General features: G+C 49.0%; 5 protein-coding genes across 5 annotated transcripts in view; 3 read left to right on the top strand and 2 right to left on the bottom strand.

Moving 5' to 3' along the window:
• The first annotated feature begins 237 nt into the window (after positions 1-237).
• On the top strand, positions 238-8493 carry BDV38DRAFT_117272 (1-phosphatidylinositol-3-phosphate 5-kinase FAB1). The gene is made up of 2 exons (XM_032051065.1): positions 238-8154; positions 8209-8493. Exons 1-2 carry the CDS (start codon positions 719-721, stop codon positions 8330-8332), a joined length of 7560 nt encoding a protein of 2519 aa, XP_031912296.1. The 5' UTR covers positions 238-718; the 3' UTR covers positions 8333-8493.
• Positions 8494-9842: 1349 nt separating this feature from the next.
• Positions 9843-11907, bottom strand: BDV38DRAFT_284229 (pyruvate kinase CDC19; the record flags this gene model as incomplete). Its single annotated transcript, XM_032060216.1, has 8 exons — positions 9843-10088; positions 10151-10232; positions 10289-11122; positions 11209-11330; positions 11385-11465; positions 11533-11579; positions 11635-11679; positions 11784-11907. The coding sequence occupies 8 exons, from the start codon at positions 11905-11907 to the stop codon at positions 9843-9845; spliced, it is 1581 nt and encodes a 526-aa protein (XP_031912295.1).
• Positions 11908-14496: 2589 nt separating this feature from the next.
• BDV38DRAFT_117458 (F-box protein) lies at positions 14497-16228 on the bottom strand. Its single transcript, XM_032051067.1, has 2 exons — positions 14852-16228; positions 14497-14797 (listed from the first exon to the last, which is right to left on the bottom strand). Exons 1-2 carry the CDS (start codon positions 16119-16121, stop codon positions 14676-14678), a joined length of 1392 nt encoding a protein of 463 aa, XP_031912294.1. The 5' UTR covers positions 16122-16228; the 3' UTR covers positions 14497-14675.
• A 739-nt stretch (positions 16229-16967) lies between these two features.
• On the top strand, positions 16968-19384 carry BDV38DRAFT_294050 (uncharacterized protein; the record flags this gene model as incomplete). The annotated part of the gene is made up of 2 exons (XM_032062410.1): positions 16968-19160; positions 19191-19384. 2 exons carry the CDS (start codon positions 16968-16970, stop codon positions 19311-19313), a joined length of 2316 nt encoding a protein of 771 aa, XP_031912293.1. The 3' UTR covers positions 19314-19384.
• Positions 19385-19957: 573 nt separating this feature from the next.
• BDV38DRAFT_117246 (DUF1769 domain-containing protein) overlaps positions 19958-20315 on the top strand; it is a 1415-nt gene continuing 1057 nt past the window's right edge. Inside the window, exon 1 of the mRNA XM_032051064.1 lies at positions 19958-20263. Within this exon, the coding sequence (XP_031912292.1) occupies positions 20101-20263 (163 nt within the window). The 5' untranslated portion in view covers positions 19958-20100. The remainder of the gene's footprint in view (positions 20264-20315) is intronic.

Here is a 20315-nt window from a genome sequence, read left to right as displayed (position 1 = left end):
TCGCGTCAGAATAGAAAGCGTCATAGTCTGGTATACAAAGTAGTCCGGTATAACGCATGACTGTCAGTCAAAGTGCAGGAGAGACTTTTCTTTTAGACGGGTTGATTAGATAGAGAGTGACCATAATATACATCATAGTTCAGGGAACTGCATCATCCATCCAAAGTGCTATTCATTCTTAGAGCATAAGGGTGAATCGGCATATAAGGCGCTGTTACCTCATGGATACTAGTCTCTTTGTTCTCTCCTCCATTCGGGTTTGACACGGTTAGGCCCTTTAGACGCGCTTCACCGCCCAGGGTCCACGCCAGCCACAGCTCCCTGCTGCGCCACAACCACCACCACCACAACCACGTCATTGGGCAGCATGTCACGGGCATTTTGGCGGCGGGCATTGTGCAGGGAAAAGAAAAGCATCGATCAATCTGTATCTCACCCCTCGGGCGTCCGTGCAAATCCTCATATCTCGGCTTAGAGTATAAACTGATTTGAAGTTTGTGGTATATTCTCAAATCATGCCGAGCCAATCTTTCTATGCTTGGATACGCTCAGCACAGACTCCAGTCAGTTCCCTTCACGAGCGATCGAAGCTTCTCCACAGGTAGATGCGACGGCCGCATGCAATTATCTACTTTCGACTGAGCCGGTGTGATTTACCTTCAACGTCTAGCCTTAGACACTCCGCACCTCTTATTCGTCTGGATAAGACGAAGCCCTGATGGCTTCACAACAGTCTCAAGGGACATCAAGTCCATCCGCGTCATCAATCTTTCTTCCGCTAGGACGACGGGGCTCTCGGACATCTTTATCAACCCACGCCGAACGGAAGGGTCTAAACGCTGCACTAGACCAGATTCATACGGCAGCTTACCAGTCTGATTCTCTTACCACATTTAACGACTTTACGAATCCACCCGCTCCCACTTCCGCGACTGAAGAGAAAAGCTTCTCAGGCGAGCTACAAGGAGGCTTGAGTGGGTTATATAGTCGGTTTCGAACTTCTGTGGGCGGTGTCAGGGACATTGTAAGCGGCGTGGGAAAGTCGCTGGACAGATCCTCCACTGAAGACCATGGAATAAGAAGTCCGCCGTCGGAGCGCTCCGTCTCGAAATCTGCTCATGGCTCGACAGCTTCAATACCGGAGTCTCAGCAGCACCAACCGGGCTCATCTCAGGGTTCAAGATTACACTCACCAACATGCATAAGTCACCAATCTACGCAAGATGGCTTTCCTTTCCTACTGGCTGGGAAAGGCCCCAGGCTTTCGTCGAAAACAGCGAGTATATCCTCAAAGGCCTCTGTCCCCCCCTCGCCCGCGATGAAGTCTCCTGTTGTGCCGTTGCCCAAAAGTACGACTAGTTCAGTAGTTGTAGACCCGACAGTTACTGAGCTTCATGTCAACGCTATCAAGGAACCTCATAACTCGAGCAACAACTCCGTGAATCTTTCCTCTCACAGCTTTCAATCGATCGATTCACTGAGCACAGACAAAGAAGATGGCCCTCTCACTGCATCTATAAGCTCTTCAGGGCGGAGCCAACGATTATCACATTCCCCCGTCTTGCAGGCGAAGGCCCAGCACTTCTCGTTTGAAGGCCCAGGCACCTCAGATGTTAGCAGGTCATCTACGATGAACAGTCAGGTCCCGGATAGTTTTAAGAGGTCAGATAGCCAGGTCACTCATGAGTTAGATACATCGTTACCTGGTCCGGTGCGAAAAGCGAGGCATTCAGTCGAAGGAGTACATGATGGGACGGAGAGAATCAGGTCGAATTCAGGGGCTTCATTCAATCCAGATAAATCTGTTGCTGCTCCAGTTACTGCAGCGAGTAATGTCTCTCAATTCTCCGGTAATACTGACAACTCGTTTCCTGATAATCAACCTCCATCTGCTGCTGCGACACCTATGCCATTGGTAGAGAGGGAGGGCTCACCGAAAGAATCCTCAAAGGCACTTATCAAGAATAAACCCAAGGAAAGACTCGTTCTTCCAAGCTCGAGCCGCTTACCAGGATATGTGGCTTCTCAAGCCTCCCCAAGCGATAAATCAATGGGCTCTGCTGCTGTTACTCCGCTGAGCACAACGGTTGACTACGGCCCTAGTCAGGATGGGCGTAGCTGGCGTTCCCATGCGACTGGCGATGGTGTTATGTCGCAACTCCGGAGTAAACTGCTCAGTAAGGATTTTTGGATGAGAGATGAGAACGCAAAGGACTGCTTCCATTGCGGCGAGCCATTCTCTACTTTTCGACGCAAACACCACTGTCGGACCTGCGGCCAAATATTCGACTCAAAATGCACACTTTTGATCCCCGGAGACAGATTCGGTCAACCGGGCACTATACGCGTCTGCAAGCCGTGTGAAGCTATGATTAATGGGCATGATGATGATTCCTCGGAGTTCTCAGATAGCGAACAGAGCCCAGTTGTGGTCAATCCTCGAGTCTCCGATTTAGGCTTGGGAAGTTACCCGCGTCCCACTGCCGACGACGATGACGCGTCCTCTATAGTTTCTCAATCGATAGATCAGGTTATGAAGACACCGACAATGGCCATTCCGGCAACAAGACGTGCCGGCGAAGGCCACAATCGCCGATCGGCTGTCCTAGAGATCAGCCCGGATCGGCCATTGGCTAGGCCAACATCCTCAAGATCGCTCAAATCGTCGCTCAGTGGGAGGACTCATTCAATGGGCCATAAGCGCCATCACTCTCGTCAGCAGTTCATTCGAAACTTCAAGCCTTATCATGACGATCGAGCTCCCTTCCAGAGGCGGCATGTAGAGGACACTGCTCTTGAATCACGACTCCCTGCGTTCCACAAGGACAATATCATCGACCCGGATCTGGCACAGTACCTCTCTGATGATGCCTCGAGTGGCGACGAGCAGCCAAGCCTGCTATCAGCCGTATCAGAAGGGTCATTGTCTAAAAGCGGTGGTGACAATGAAAGAACAACGTTCGGGGGGTTTCTCGCTGCCATGAAAAAAGGCAGATCTGCATTTGGGGACAGGAGCGTTGCAAACTACAGCCATGTCGGCCGCGAACCAGATGAGGGAAGCATCAGCAGCTCGAGAGCAGTGAACCTTCCTCGTCCTCGCCGGCGTAATCTTAGCGTTGCGAGCAGTGTCCACCAACGCCCCTCACCCAGGGCGTCCAAAGACAGTGTTTTCAACCAACAGGACTCTGCAACTGCTGCCCACGTATTCCCTACTGGGGCAACTTCTAGCGGGTTCAAGATGACACGAAGCTCGTCTATGAGGGGATCTGGTGCTCCGCCGGTAGAGTTAAATAAGGCTAGCCTACAACATGTTCGCAAGCTCCTCCGGCAACTTCTGAAAGACGCTTCGATACCTCATGTCCAGAGCTGGGAGACTGCTCTGCTTCCCATACTCCTAAAAGCAGCGGATGAGGTTGATCCAGACGTTCAGGGTGGCGACGATATGGATATCCGTCACTACGTCAAACTCAAGAAGATCTTGGGCGGTCGGCCTGGAGATACATCCTATGTATCCGGCTTGGTTTTCACAAAGAACCTTGCCCTCAAGAGCATGTCTAGGTGCATCCCGCAGCCGAAGATACTGATAATTGCGTTTCCACTTGAATATGCCCGTCATCAGCAACATTTCATGAGCTTGGAGCCTGTCATCCGCCAGGAGCGTGAGTTTCTCGAGAATTTAGTAAGCAGGATAGCTGCTCTACGGCCTAACCTGCTTCTGGTTGAGAAGAATGTCTCTGGGCTAGCTCTAGATCTGCTGGATAAAGCCAAAATTGCAACGGCATACAATGTCAAGTCTTCCGTCCTTGAAGCTGTATCCCGATGCACCCAAACTAGGATAATCACTTCCATGGACAAACTTGTGACCACTCCTGTGACTAGCGAGTGTGGTAGCTTCGATGTCAAGACCTATGTTTATAATGGATGTAAGAAAACATACATGTACTTGTCCGGCTGTCGCAAAGAGCTCGGATGTACAATTGTTCTTCGTGGTGGCGACAGTGAAGTGCTCTCAAAGGTGAAACGAATTACTGAGTTCATGACCTATGTTGTTTACAACCTTAGGTTGGAGACTTGCTTGATGAGGGACGAGTTTGCTCAGATGCCGGCGTCATCCGAGACAGAAGCCGGCAGGGAGGCGATTGATGCGGCACGCTCAAGCATCTTAACTACAGCAAATAAGAGTGGGGAGAAATCAGGTTCACCCCCATCAAGCCTGCAGCAGGAATCGATTGAGAAGAGTGATGGATCTATCGCAGAGAAGTCCACTGTTGCCAGTGAGGTCACAGAAGTGCCTGATGACGTTCCCATGCCGACGTACTATCAGGACTTTGTGCATGATAGTGAGGCAAAGATCCTCTCTGCCTCTCCGTTCGTCAAGTTTGAGCCCCCTTATTTGCTGAAACGCGCAAGAGAAATGGAACGGAGGCTAGCCTACCTGAAACGTCTGCGGGACCAGAACCTTGACTTTAACCCATCATTAGATGAAAAAACCAGGTCACAAAAGTTCGTTCTTGTGACTCCTGAAATGGTCCACGAATCACCTCAGGATGCTTCCCCGAAAGTAAAGGAGGTCTTGCATGCGGCTCATGACGCCGAATATGACAGAGCCCTGCATAACTATCAAACTCAGAAACGTCAATGGGAAGCCTATATTGCTGGAGCAGCAGGTGTTTTTGACCCATATGCACATCAGAATATTGTCGTTCTCTTCAGTCTTGTCTGCACTACGTCATCAATCCCTTGCTCAGGCCCGGATCTTCTTGCTTTGGAATACTATAATGAGCACGGTGATGACGCGATGTTTGAACCCGATTGTGCGCTTGGCCAATATGTGGAGGACATATGCCTCAATGCCAACACTATTTGCAACGTAAATGGGTGTGAGAAGCGGATGTTTGAACATCACCGTCAGTACGTACACGGAGAAGCCCAAATAAGCGTTTTCATCCAGCCGTATCCTTCGAAACTCCGAGGTCTTCAGGACACAATTTTGATGTGGAGTGCCTGTAAAATATGTGGGAATGAAACCCAGGTCTTCCCTATGTCTGAAAGCACGTGGAAGTATTCGTTTGGGAAATATTTGGAGCTTTCCTTTTGGAGCAAGAATCTTCATGCTCGGGCTGGCGTCTGTCCGCACGATTTGCAGCGTGACCACCTCCGCTACTTCGGCTTCAAAGATGTAGCCTTACGCATCCATTACGATCCCATAAATCTACTTGAGATCATCGTTCCAAGGACGCGGGTTACATGGAAAGTGGACAACGATCTAAAGCTCAGGAATGACATTTATCTCAAGATTGAACAGCGTCTGAACAAGTTCATGCTCTCTGTCAAAGGGCGCTTGAAGGGCATTAATGTTGAAAGTGTCATTCCCAAGCTAGCAGAAGATTGCAAGCGAGAAGTTGAAGCGCTAACCAAAAAGGCTAACGAAGATCATGCAGCTCTGATCAAACAATTACAAGACAAGTATATCAATTCCCGTTATTGGGAGATTACACCTTTGAACGAAGTGGCACGTTTTGCTCAGGAGAAAGTCGTTGAGTGGGATACTGCATTTGCGGAATTTGAAAAGAACTTCTTTCCTTCCGAGAAGGATATTAGGAGACTGGCAACATTGCAGTTGAAGAAAATCTTCTTGGATAAAGATGCATCTGTTACTTCTCTTACTTCAACTGAAGAGGCCCTGACCACCCCTACGGAGCCTGAGAGCGAGAATACTGAAGAGCCGGAAAAGCCACGCCCGATGCGCCGCATGACTTTGTCTCCGGAGAAGGCGCAAGATGTCCTAGTGTCTGTCGTTGAAGAACACTCGGGCAAAAAACAGAAAGCCGAGGGCCAAGACAATGACTCCGCGAAGGTTGAAGAAACTGATACACCCAGCCCCTCACCTGCACCAGAGGAGAGGCTGTCATCTTCTCCTGCAGACGAAGCCATAGCAAAAAAAGAAGTGCAGCACCTGGACTTAGCGTTGCCTTCAAACCAACCTGAACAGACACTTATGGATGTGAATGACCAGGACACGGTGGGTAAACCTGAATCAGAGCCATTAGGAACCGATTCGGGTACAGGTGCTCGGGAGGCCATTATTCCCGAGCAAGGAGACTCCCAGGCACTGAGCCAGCGGAACTATGATGCTGATAAACCGATACACTCTCCCGATTCTTCTCCGAATCAACACCGTTCAGCAATTCCACGGCCAGCCGAGGGTATTACTAGGCGCAATGCAAAGGCAACTTCTCCACCCCTGTTCCGTGCCCAGTCACAGCCAGTGCAGCTTCAGAAGGAAACAGTGTATGACAATACTCCCCTGAAGGGGTTCAGAATCAACCCTGGGAGAATTGGTGGCCGCGACGGTACTGCTAGCCCCCCTCCATATGAAGTGAGGTTCAAGGGCCCAGACAAAAAGCTATCAGACCGGTTCGGTCTCAATGCCTTCCGAAACGGAAGACTTACGCCCGGTCCATCTCTAATACCTCGCTCAATACCGACAAGAAAGGGTCACACACGTGTTACTTCTCTAGCCAAGCACTTCGAGCAATTGAGCCGAGAGTTCGAAAAGGAGCGACAACGTGAAAGAGCCCAGAGAGCCGCCAAACGTTCACAATCACGTGCATTTCCACTTGCAAGTTCAAAGCCGATTGTGGAGGTGTACAAAAATGTTAGGGAGGCAGTTGAGGAACGAGAGCCCTCGGGTGAAGGAGAAGACCTCCTCTCATCCACATCGCGGACTTCCATAGACGACTCAAGCAAAGACGGTGAAGCACCCCCAGCAAAACCGTCGCAAGAAGGAGAAAGAAAGGATCTTACTTCACAAGAGCCATCAATCACGCCAGTGGAAGCTGACAGTCTCATTCAGAGTACGGATCAAATCTTATCAGAGGGTGAAGCAGAGGAGATACATAGCGATGAAGACCGCTCTTCAGTGAATGGGCTACAAGTTACAGATTCAAATGAAGAACTACCCAAGATGTCACCGGAAGATGAACAGCTCGACCTGAAAGAGTTCCCAAAACACGAAAGGAGTACGCTTCTGAAGCTCCTAACAAACTTCTGGTCGGAGCGTTCTGCCAGTGGATGGACTCCCCTCGAATATCCACTGACCATGTCCGACCATGTTTTTGCAGATTGTGATATTATCGTACGCGAGGATGAACCGAGCTCGCTCATTGCCTTTGCTTTAGATTCTCATGATTATAAAGAGAAGCTAGCGAGCATCCAGAAACGCTATGAGGAGCTCGATGAGAAAGACACGGATCTGGGGGAAGGACCAGAAGCTATGAATGAAGCACGGGTTGAGCATGCTCTTTTGAGATCTACGGGAACGCACCTCAAGTATCAATTCCAGGAAGGTCAGGCAAAAATGCTTTGCAAGGTGTTTTATGCCGAGCAGTTCGATGCTTTGAGGAAGAAGTGCGGAATTGCCGAGCGTATTGTAGAATCACTATCCCGATGTGCAAAATGGGATTCAAAGGGAGGGAAAACAAAATCCATTTTTTTGAAGACGCTGGACGACCGGTTCATTCTAAAATCGCTGTCGACTATCGAGACCCAAGCTTTCCTCAAGTTTGCTCCAGCGTATTTCCAGATCATGTCTGAAGCACTGTTTCATGAGTTACCATCCGCGATCGCAAAGATGTTCGGATTCTATCAAGTGATTATCAAGAATCCTGCCACAGGCACCGAGTTTAATTGGTTTCTTTTGCTAATGGAAAACCTGTTCTACGACCGCGTTCCGACGCGGATTTTCGACCTCAAGGGCTCAATGAGGAATCGCAAGGTACAGAGCACCGGGGAACGCAACGAGGTCCTGCTTGATGAGAACATGGTAGATTTCATCTACGAGACACCGCTCTTCACCCGAGAGCACTCTAAAAAGCTTCTGAGCCAAAGTGTCTGGAACGACACTCTCTTCCTGGGCCGCCAAAATGTCATGGATTATTCACTCATGATTGCTATCGACGAGAGCCGGTCGGAGTTGGTAGTCGGTGTTATTGACTGCATCCGTACCTATACGTGGGACAAGAAATTAGAGTCATGGATCAAGGACCGTGGATTCGCTGGCGGTGGTAAGAATCGACCTACTGTGACCAGTCCCAAAGAATACAAGAGTCGATTCAGGGAGGCAATGGCCCGATACGTTCTTCAGGCCCCAAGGTTAGTCACTCCTCATAAGATTACATGAATCTAGCTCGCTGATAATACTTCCAGTTGTTGGAGTCAATTCCAACAGCCCCAGATGTATCGGTACACTCCGGTAGAGCAACCTCCAGGCCTGGCATACCATGCGTTAGACGGGGACGCTGCCGAAGGAAATGAATCAGGTGGTTCCTAGAGGACTATCCAACTTAGTCTCTATGATGATGATGAAAGTATATGATTTTTACGACACGATCCATTCATTCCTTTGAAAGATAGCGACATAGCAAAGGCGTTCACGGCATCAGCATAGCGAACTGCGCATACTCCCCATTTCGGACGTTCCTTTTTTGAGCATTTCCCTGTGATTATCAATCACGAGATATATTAAACTAAGTAATGTATTGGGTGACTGGGGCTGTATTATGAGAAACGGCATTGTGCACTTGTATTTCAGTGTCTTCATACGAATCCATGTATATATTACAACTCTACGTGAAATATGAAAACAGTCCTGATCAAACCTCAGGGATTTCCGAAATCTTGAACAACGAGATCAGCGAGATCAAGAAGAAAAAAAGGAAAGAAAGGGAACCTTGTCCAGGTCGCAATGCCCAGATAATATTACGTACATGGCTATGAAACGGAAATTCCACTACGAGTGACGGATCCTTATACTCGTTCCGTTTCACCGACCAAAGCCCTCCCGAAAATCTCGGCGGAATTCGGGAAACTTCGGGAATTTGATTTGCTCTCCACACCATTTCCATCCATATGCTTCGAGGGAGTATATCTTTTCCCTCTCTGTACTTTTCTCCTTTTCCCACACACTCTCTCTTATCTGATTCTCCGCTTTCTGCACTCTAGGACAGAAACAGTTTCGAGGGCATTGCCATAGTTTTCTTTTTGAAATGTTATGAGAAAGTGTCTCTAGGGTCCGCTACCATACCACCTTTGCAATGAGACATGCAAGTCTTCTATGAGGCATTTGCATTTACTGCAGCCTCGGCACAGGGCATTCCCCGCATTCATTTTTGAGCCTTTTTTTATTTTTCTTTTTCGGTTCCTGTTAAGAAGGGAAGGTCTCACTCCTTCTTCTTCTCCTTTCCCCCTTACATGTGGGAATGGAGTTCTTCGAGGAGATAATTTGCTCCCTCAATCGCCTTGCTATAGGGTATACGGTTCTTGGCCTATGGAACCAAGACCCCATGCCTGGAATGTGACTACCAACCTACAATGACTCGAGACTTTTCTCAGTCTTAACTTAACATGAATCCTGCGGTTCCTCGAACTCGATTGACGAATCTGATCATTATGAACGTGAACATGAAGATCATTAATCTAGCTTTTGATCGCAAGAAACCACCAAAAAGCAGGCAGGCTAACTAACGCCAACTCAGGATGAATACAGATTATGTTCTGAAGGGTGAGTCACCTCGTGCGCTTCCGGACCGAATGGGACAGATAAGAGCACACACTCCACGGCCATTCACCCGACACCACCGCCAAGCTACACCCTCCCGACTAATGAATCTCGCAAGGAAGGATTCGGGGATCAGGGGATCACTTGAAATGGGCGGAGCTTTCCGGTCGTCATACTTAGCCGAGACCCGTCTACGACATTTGAGGACACCCTCGTCGCTATTTACCTACCCAATTGCTGTCGTTACCACGTCATGCAACAAGGGCGATACTGCTGTCTGGATTTACTCAATCAGACCAAGGTTCTCCTCAGCAGGGACCACACGGACAGTGTTGGTGTGGCCCTGGCCTCCGCGCCAGCCCTGGACACAGACAATGTTGTCTCCCTTGTTGATGATACCGAGCTTGATACCGTGGGAGATAGCCCACTTGAGACGGCGGTCAACGTCCTCCTGCCAGATCTTGACGTTGAAGTCGGGCTTGTTCTCGGGGAAGAGGAAGGGCCAGACACCACGGTAAAGGTGAGAATACTACAGACAAATCAATCAGCGCAATTCATAACGATAGACGATATACAGAATTGGCAACTTACCCTCGAAGCTCTGGGGTTACGGGTGACCATCAGGATGGGGCACACAGGGCGGTACTTGGAAAGAAGGCGAGCAGTGTTACCACTTCACCGGCCAGTTAGCGAACATGTCTAGTTTTAACGAGACCATACGATACGTACCTGGTGGTCAAGACAACAATGGCACCGGCGTTAAGCTCAAGACTAGCGCTAACGGCAGCCATGGCGATGGATTCCACGGTATCAGTGGGGCGGGGAGCGAGGTTGCGCAACTCATCAAAGACATTGAAGTGGGGAATGGCAACCTCTGCCAGTAAACAGGTCTCGCTCATCATCTTAACAGCCTCGCAAGGGTATGAGCCCTTGGCGGTCTCACCAGAAAGCATGACACAGTCGGCTCCGTCTAGAACAGCGTTGGCAACATCGGACACCTCGGCACGAGTGGGACGAGGGTTATATGTCATGGACTCGAGCATCTGAGTGGCACAGATGACGGGCTTGCCCTTGATGTTACACTTGGCGATCATCATCTTCTGGGCGATGAAGACCTTGGGGGCGGGGATCTCGATACCAAGATCACCACGAGCAACCATGACACCATCAGTCTCCTCAAGGATCTCGTCGAAGTTGTTGACACCCTGCTGGTTCTCAATCTTGGCGATGATCTGAATCTCCTTACCCTCTTCACCCAACACATCACGGATGTGGCGGATGTCACTTCCCCGACGAATGAACGAGGCAAAGATCATGTCGACGCCGTTCTTGACACCGAACTTCAGATCACTGATATCCTTCTCGGAAAGGGCGGGAAGGTCAACATCGGTGCCGGGCAGGTTAACACCCTTGCGAGAGGAGATGTTACCATTGTTAAGACACTTGACGCGTAGGGTCTTGTCGTCGACGACCTCCAGAACCTGGAAGGAGAGGATACCATCGTCGACATAGATGAGCTTTCCGGGAGCGATCACCTTGGTAATGTTCTTATAGTCCAGGTACCTAACAATTACATTGTTAGTCTAAACAAACCCGGGCCTCCAACCAAGCCATTCACGGACTGATCCGGGGAATTGATGAAGACTCACATGTTCTGGTCGTCGCTAGCAGTGGCGTATTTCTCATCAGTGGTGATGTTGAGCTCGTGGCCCTCCTTGATGGGGATATCCTTGTCATCGGTAGTGTTTCCGGTACGGATCTCAGGTCCTTTCTGCAGTGCTGGTTAGTATTGTTTAGCCCTGGCAAAGCTCCGGTCTAGACTTACGGTATCAAGAGCAATGGCGAGGGGACGTCCGGTCTGGACTCTGGCGGCCTCACGGGCGTTATCGATAACAGATTGGTGATACTACGGTGAAAATTAGCAAATCAGACCTACGACAAAGACGAAACCCCAGGAAGAGTGACAAACTCACCTCATACGAACCGTGGGAGAAGTTCATGCGAACAACGTTAAGGCCGGCTATTGAATCGCTGTCAGCTAAAGAAATTACAGAGGTCATGGGGCTTCGCCGTACATCTGCGGAGAGCATTGATCTTCTCCACCGAGTTGGTCTTAGGGCCTGCAATGGGAAAAAACGTTAGCACCATCCATATGAATTACTAAAACCTAGTCTAGGGTGAGGGGAGGGCAAGGAGACCCTGAGATTTTATGGTTGACACTTACCAATGGTGCCAATGATGGAGGTGCGGCGGAAGTTCTTCGCGGGCACCATCTCCGTGTTCAGCTTGGAGTGCCACTCCAGCTTCATACGGTTGCTCAAATGGTCGAGAGAGCTGCTAGCGGCCATTTTGAAAGCTTCCCTGTCTACACTGGAAAGATGAAGAAGAGAAGATGGATTGGGAGAGAGGAAGTTGTGATTTGGATGAATGGAAGAATTGGGGGGGTGGAAGAAGAGGAGGGGGAGATGGGCGATAAAAAAAGATCGGAGAAGTTGGCCAGAGAAAGAGAGCCGGTGAGCGAGGGGCTGCTTTGGGTTTGGTTTGATTTGCGGGAGTGGGTGTGTGCCCGGGAGGGAAAATGTTGTTGGCCGCCTTCTCATTAGTTGAGAAAGGAAGACAGGTTGCCCAGTATCTCCGGTCGGTTCCCCGCGGCTGGCACAACTCTGGGATTTTTTTTTCCCCCTCTTGTCTTTTTTACAATGGATCGGCTGCCAGTAACTCTTACCTTTACTAATTATTCATCCGATATCTATATCAATTTTGGCCACCCACGAAAAAACAAACAAATGATCAACTGGACCTGTCGGAGGTCCGAAAGAGGAAAGACACCAAGAACCTCCATCAACTCCGGAGTACACTGCCATCTGGCACTGTTTTCCCACACTCCACTTCCAGAGCAGACCAAATTCACCCATTGTTGCCTTATCCACCTATGTACGGTGTCCCCGCCATCTATCTATATGATGTGTACGATCATGGTGGCTCAATACCACATGATTAGTACACCATGTAATATCTCAAACGATCCTCGACGTCAGACCACTCTCCCTATAGAATAAGAAACAGTAACGTCGTGAGGTATATTTGACATTAAAGTAACTGTTTCAAACAAACAAACAAATACCTTATGATTCTCGGATTGTCTGACTTGGGAAGAGGAATCTCCTTTCAGGGACACCGAGGACACCGAGTACATACTGAGTACTGAGATACATGCTCACCATACTACGTAGTACTACTCCGTGCCAAGGCTCATGGCATGCAGCGAGGAGTTGTCAAGTCCGAGATAGTGGGACTACAGAGGACATAAGGCAGCCAAACGAGATAAGCATAAATGCCATAGCATAATTAAATATACTGTATCATGACTAATCCGTTTTCCGCATAACACTGGATCCTATACTTTAGCTACTTGTGTGCAAGCGCAAGTTCCAAATATAGCCAGCCACATCCCCCAGCCACATCCCCCAGCCCCCTGTCCATCTCACCGCCTATCTCTCACCACGTCATGTGAAAAATGCACGTGAGCCAGCTCACCTCCCCGAAGCCTGTTCTCGCGGGGAGTACCTCTTCTTTCTTCCTGCATATTATCAGTGGACCTCATCTTTCCAGCTCCTAATTTTGGAGTCACACAAATCGTACATACCACAAGCTCTACCTGATCCTCTATACTCGGTGAGGACAAGTCTAGTTTCATCGTTAAGCCCTGATATGGTCACCATGGTACGTTTATTACTCCCCGATAGCTCTCTGTTTGTATTTGACTAGCTACCTGAGTATTGACTTTTTTTTTCGCCTGGGAATACATGCTGATCGTTGACCATCTTAGTTCGGCCGACTCACCCATTACGCTTTTGACGCTGTCCTCTGTAGGTTCTCCTTTGCTCATTGTTATCTACGGTCAACAGATACTAACCATCACAGTCTCTGCCTTTTTGGCAGGTGTGAAGCGTTCGACTGGTCTTACGTAACTACACCCTTCCTACGCTTGTTTTTCCTGTTCCTGTAGCCTGTCGATATGAAACAATGACCATGGTTTACGACTTTTCAAACGATTGCTGGAACCTCGGCTAACTCTGTCACCCCGCGCCCCCTCGAGGGAACTGCGTGGGGATCTTCACAGCCCCAGTCTCGACTCCGACAAAATCACCGATAACAAGGACTTCAAGAAATGGATCGATAGTTATCTCGGTGTTGGAGAGTGGGTGATGGATCAGTCCGTTGCCGTCCTGGGTTCCACCAGCTATTTCGAGCGCAGGCGGTGATTTATCTACTCCGGATTATCCGGATAAATCGGGGCGACGCTTCGGGTGGATTCACTTGATACCGGAGGTGCGCTCTGTGTTTTCCCTAATTCAGCTTGGGACATCATGTCGAGAGGGTGCGTGCCTTGTAAAAACAAATATCAAGAGAGCCGTCGTGACTGAAATTTGGGCGTCCTGCATAGCGGCTTGAATTACGATTGATGATTACCTTGTCCTTCATATGGTCCGGTATGGGGGACCGTGGCGTTAGGAACTCTCACCTTGACTGTATATCTTGGTTTCAGTATGGCATTATGTTCGCTTTACATGGGTCCCCATTCCACTCTCCCGAGTATACTCGCTTGTACATAAGGTTACCGGCCGCGGTAGTTCAAGCTGCCCTGTCTCGTCGCGCTGTCCGGGGAATGATTATGCCTTTTTCCCCCAACCTTCCGGGTGTGTGTATACTTAGTCTACAGACTCTGACAGCTTTCATACAGCTTGTGCGAGTCTAGCAGGCGATACTGAGTAACAATATAGTGTCGCAGGGGGGTGGATTGGGGTCGCCAGTATAGGGATCCTTGGATTCCTGGGTCCAATCACGGTTCTTCTAATTTACCATCCCTGGTTGGTCTCCCGTGCACGGAATCCACTATGATTCGAAGCCGCATTAATCAACTAGATGTTCACTCAAGACATCAGGATTGGCCTAATACGTGTTCATCGAGGGGTGTTCGACGCGCCAACCATGGTTTTGTCATCTAGACAGTGTGTACACAGCCGCCATACATATATTTGAATCATTAACTCTCAAGGAGGGGAGCAAGCAGTAGGCACGAATCGTTACGTCGTAAGAATAATCACACATCCGCTCATATCCGAATAAGTTCGTCTATGTCGAGGCGGCGGAAATACGAGATATGCCCCATAGTCTCCCAATAGTGAGCTATACAATCAGGTGATATGAGAATAAGTTGTGAGGCGATGAAAGTATCTAAGTATTGAGTCAGAACACGAAACAACAGGAATGCGATTCGTTTCAGCTTACCGTCTCTAAACCCGAGACCCGCTACATGTCCTCGACTACGCACAATCCTCGCCCCTCGGAAAAGCGATTCATCTGCGACACGGACAAAACCCTTAGGTCCGATGTCATCCGAAATGAATGAGAGCTCGCCTCGAGGGACATTGGGGTCTCCAGTTAGTTTGATAGCCTCGAGGCTACCTTTCTGGATAATGCCATCATGAAGGAACTCAGACTCGCCCTCGTCAGGCGTACCGTTAAGCCCATCTTCGCTATCACGTTGCAAGAAAAGCAGGAATTCACATCCGTGGGCGGAGTAATCTCCAATCCATATACCCTGATAGGGCTTTTGCCTGGTAGACGTATATAGGTGCGGATCAAGTGTCGCGTAGGTCGATAAGGTCTCGCTTCGGCCGGCAGCAAACATCGGCATACCCAGACGAAAATGCGCCCATCTTCTAATCCGAAACGCATCTTCTGACATTATTTCCAGAAGTCCAGGATTACGCTCCCATTCCGAACCATGCGTTTCGGGGCTCCGATATACGCGATTTCGACTAGGTACAATGGGCGGCGGCCATTGCTTATATGGGTCGGGGTCTGGAGGAGGTCCCTTGGGGCAAAACGATAAGGAATTAAAGACCTGCTGTGATTCCAACGGCAAGGGCATGCGGATCTCTCCGCGCAGATAATGCCGTTCACCATCATGATTTCTCAGGAGTAATATAGGACTGTCTAGCCAAAGGCTAGGTTTCGGGTGAAAGGTTTGAATAATAACCTCTGGATTCCATTCCCAAATCTGGAACTTGTGCGAGGGTGAACGCCGTTCTGCAATAACCCGATACGCTTCGATAACGCCTCGACGGTGATCGTAACGGGCCAGGATTAGATTGCCCGTGTGCTCAGTATCTGAAAACCAGATCTTTTTCTGGGGGATGAACCAGCAAGGATGGTACGCAATATAGAGACTGCGAAAGGAGCCAAATGGTCCCGAATCGTGAATTTTCTCTGGTAAGTAGGAGTTGACCACGTTGGCCCACAGCAGATCGTTAGCCGTGTGCTCGGCCAAGCAGCGACAGGTGGCCGACAGACGAGCGAGGTCTTGTGCCGAAAGATACGATAGAACGAAATGTAAAAGCTCGGTCGGAAGCTGTAACAACGGCGATTCTGTGTCCTGGGCTGTATTGGTGCTCATCCGCATCTCGGGAAAGACTTCATCGTCGTCGACCTCTTGTACTGTGGGTGTGTGGCTCATCTTCTCCAGGGCCAGGCTAGTACTAGATTTCAAATCCATGAAGGGGAAACGGCCATGGGGAAGCCTTTCAGATGGAGGAACAAGAAAGTTTGTAAAGAACAAAGTCAAGCACTAGAAGTTGCTGATTATGAAAGGCCAGACAGCTATCAAGGGCGGTTATGTTGACAGGAGGAATGGAGTACTCGTAGGGGGAAGTATGAAAGATAAGGTAAAGGATCGACATGAATCCGGAGTTCAGTTACTTTGCTGGATTATTACTCTAAATTCTTTAGGGCGGGCGGACGGATGACATCACTGGGGAACAGCATGACATGAGGGGAAAATAAAAATAAAATACTTACATTAAAATTACATACTCCCGGAGTACACAGTAGAGCTGAGAGAGGGTTTATCTTATCTCCCGCCTGGACCATTGAAATCTACCTATGGAAATCAACAATGCTTGAGCTTTCCTCAACATAGTACTGGTAGGTACTAGTATAGTAATAAACCATAAATAGAATTTAGGAGTTCAATGAACAACAGGTGTAACCATATCCATTAGAATACCTGGCAGGAATGTCAACCTCAGGCAGAGTTCGGTCACCTGATGCCAGGATTGTTTACGTCTTCCCAATCGGGAAATGAAAATGGATCCAACGCGTATGGATGTGCGGAAGGCACGAATGAGTTCCTTCCTTACTTGGGACTCGCAGTAATTGAAAGCATCGATTGTTTGTTATTGATTCACATCTCCGGGGACACCAACACCAGCACCATCCCGATAAATTTCCGCCATCAAAGCATAGGCTAACCAAGCATTATCTATATAAATTGTTCCAATTCCCTGATATACATACATACACACATACACACAACAAAATAGCCTATTAAGCAAGGACCACCATGAACACCAGACAAACGCGGAGAAAAAGAAGCATCAACTCGGTCTCTAATTCAGAGCCCCGCACTTCCACTTCATACAGGAACCCTCGTGTGTCTGGGGGAATTAGTACTGGAGTCTCATCTTGCGAAACACCCCGCCAATCAACAAAAAGAGTTCGTTTCTCAGATCCGGGTCCACGGCTAGAAGGGAACTGCCTTGGATGCTCTACAGGCCTTACCCCAGCAATGGTTCGCACATCGTTCGAAGAACCCGATGATTCCACAGATGGCATTGATTGCACCCCAAGCCGCCGGTTGCGGCGGCGCTCAACCCCACTTCCGCAATCTCGTCGTTCGCTGGGTTCTGTGTTGCCTATTGATAGTTCCAAATCAAAGACAGTGGTGCAGTTTACGCCTTTACGGCAAATTTTGGACTCCCGGACTCAGCGGAGAATCCGGCGACTGGGCCTGAGTAATGAGATTAATCAACTTGAACGAGAGAAGCGGGAGTCTGCGCATTACCAAAAGTCCCTGCAAGCTCTGCTGCAAGAAAGAGATACATTGAAGCAGGAGCTCGAGTTGGTAAAACGGAACAGTGGCACTCCAGAACACCATTCACGCAGTAAGGAAATCCTGGGGCTATCCCCTCAGTCTAACCTAGAGCATTTGGAGTCCTCGAACAGCCAGCTGAGGCAAGAGATCTCGCCCTCCTCCGCTGCAAACGCCGAGGATCAATCGGATGACGCCGGTACTGAAGGTGACACAATCATCATTGACAGCGGGTTTGAGGGAGACACGGTTCTCATGTCCGATTCTCCAATTATGCGTGGCATACAGCTTCCTCGACCATCTCCAGATGATTTCACCCATCTGGTCCCCGCAGACCCCAATACAGATGCGTCAGCTCAAACGTCTCTGTCTGGCCATGACCAAGACGCTGAGCTCCTTGCTTTGTCGCTTGACTTAGAAGCTGCTAGGAAGGAGAAACGGGATTTTTTCAACGCATGGCGCACGAGGCTTGTTTCCTTCCCGGGAACTACAACTGAACCTTACCTCCAGCGGTCTTCTCCCCCGCCAGATTTCTTCGATCAAATTTTGCCTACACTAACAGGAGCTCTTACCAGCGCTTCAGACGCTATCGGCGCATTGGACGCTGTCAAACAGGAGCTTTCTAGTCTAGGGTTCCCCGGTAGCAGCATGGACGAGATCATTTCGGAAATGCGTAGTCGCTTCCGATCAGCACGCTTACAGCTGGAGCGTGCAGTCCCTGGGGAAACGCCCAGCTCAAGCTTAGATAATGGGAATACAACCCTCAGCGCACTTGTGAGGAGGGTCGAGCTGCTCGTCAAAAGCTTGAGTGAAGAACGCACTCGACATGGAGGATCTCTTGGGCGAGAACGGGCATTGCGCGGCCAATTCGATACCCTGTTGACCCGCTATGAAACCGCATCAAGGAAAATACGCGATCTTGAAGAATCTATTGCATCTTCCGCAGGCGATATGCTTCACACGAGAATGCGGATGCAGGAGCTTGAGCGTGAAGGGAAAGAGCAAGCCCTAGGGATTGAGAGATTAAATGAAGCTCTTAGCAAATACCGTGTAGAGGTCAAGAGCTTTGAGAAACTCGTGACGGAACTCGAACAGGACAAGGTCGTCTCTACCAAACGACACGAGGAGCAGATGTTGCAACAGGAAAAGAGAGTAGCAGATGAAGGAAGCGCCCGTCGTGTAGCCGAGTCGACTGTTGCAGAGCGAGAGGCACGTATTCAAGAGTTGGAAGGGATTGTTGAGTTGAATAAAATTTGCGTGTGCGATTTGACTGCTAAGATTGAATCACTAGAAAAGGAACTCAAGCAAACGGTTGACAGCTCCGAACAGCAGGCAGTCGAGCAACTCCAAGATCACCAACAGGAGGTCGGGAGGATGAACGTCCACATCGCCGAGCTGACCACATATCTGGACACCGCCAAATCGGAAGTGGACAAGCTTCATGAGAGCAACGCTGGCTTAGAGGAACAGCTGCGCCTTGAAATGCAGGCCAGGGACGATTTGCTAGAGAAATGGGCTGCAGACCAAGCACGGTCTTTCGCCTACATGAAGGAAACCGTCAAGACAGAGCGACGCAAAGCAAAGGTGCGCACTGCCAATTGGGAACTTAAGTCGGATGAGCTACAGTCGGATGGCACGAACATCGGGAGCGAGCCCATTACCCCTGTTAGCGTGGCGCGATTCGTTGACGTTGAGGTCGGTCGAGGCAAGGAACGACGGCGGCTTGACAGTGGTATCGGGATCCTGACAGAAGACGAGCTTTTTGAGGGCGTGGGTATCGACACTGATACTTTACCTTCTGATCCTGCCGATCTCTAGCTAACGTTCTATTTTGTGTGAACCATTTCGTTACTCTCAATTGTTTCCATTTGTAGCATATCTACGCTGCGGCGTTATCTATGTCTAGGATTTACTTTGTATGATAAATACTCGCAATATCTGCTTGAACAGACTTGAATCACGGTTGGTTCCCAACTGTAAAACCTTTATCCCGGTAATCAATGAGAAGGGTTGATTATGATAGTCCATAGGCTGTCCAGTCGCATGGCTCGAAGAGACTACATCGGCTTCTCGATAAATTGCAGATGACGTTGTCTTGTTGCTAAATTGTGTACTAGTAGGCTCACAAGGACCGCATGAAACGGGGGATTTGCCATCAACAACAAGAAGCTCATTCTTATGCATCGCACTCGAAATGGCTTGGACCAGTTGTCGGAGTGATTGGCCCCTGTCACCTGAGAAATGCGCTCTTTTATTCTAAGGGAGGATGCCTAGACTATGTATGTATACATTACATAGTATGGAATAGGCTGTTGAGATTAGGGCTTCTAAGATACATAAGGCTCTCGGCAACGGCTCTCGGAGCGATGACGTCGATGGGCGTCAGTCTTTCGATTAACCTTCGATATTCATTCTTTATAAACACTCTATACTACTCCGTACTATTGCAATTTAATTCGAAAGTACCGTGTGATTTGCTACTATAGATAAATTCACCCAAATTGTTCTTTCAACTCATTGAACATCAAAGAATCGGTATACCGAACTATACAACTCCAGACTCAGTTACAGAAACCAACCATAGAACCACGATAGAGACAGCATAATGCCAGAAAACGAGACCCCTAAATACCGTCTAAAAGTGACAGCCGGACCCAGCTACGATCCCTCCACACATCAACTCGTCCCAGTCAATGAAGACCAAACCCTCCGAATCGAAAATGAGCACGCAACCACGAGTCTCTGCGTCCGCATCCAAGATTACACAGGTAAAAAAAAAAAAAAAAAAAAAAAAAAAAGGAATCTCGATGATGATGATAA

Source organism: Aspergillus pseudotamarii (genome assembly GCF_009193445.1).
Source record: "Aspergillus pseudotamarii strain CBS 117625 unplaced genomic scaffold BDV38scaffold_36, whole genome shotgun sequence".
NCBI lineage: Eukaryota > Fungi > Ascomycota > Eurotiomycetes > Eurotiales > Aspergillaceae > Aspergillus > Aspergillus pseudotamarii.
Note: the sequence above shows the minus strand (reverse complement) of the source record. Positions and strands in the feature narration are given on the sequence as shown.

Coding starts and splice junctions, on each gene's coding strand:
- BDV38DRAFT_117458 (XM_032051067.1), bottom strand. CDS start 16,121: ATGGATTTGAAATCTAGTACTAGCCTGGCCCTGGAGAAGATGAGCCAC. Junction 14,798..14,851: donor GGGTCTCGGGTTTAGAGACG/GTAAGCTGAAAC, acceptor CTCAATACTTAG/ATACTTTCATCGCCTCACAA.
- BDV38DRAFT_117272 (XM_032051065.1), top strand. CDS start 719: ATGGCTTCACAACAGTCTCAAGGGACATCAAGTCCATCCGCGTCATCA. Junction 8,155..8,208: donor TACGTTCTTCAGGCCCCAAG/GTTAGTCACTCC, acceptor TAATACTTCCAG/TTGTTGGAGTCAATTCCAAC.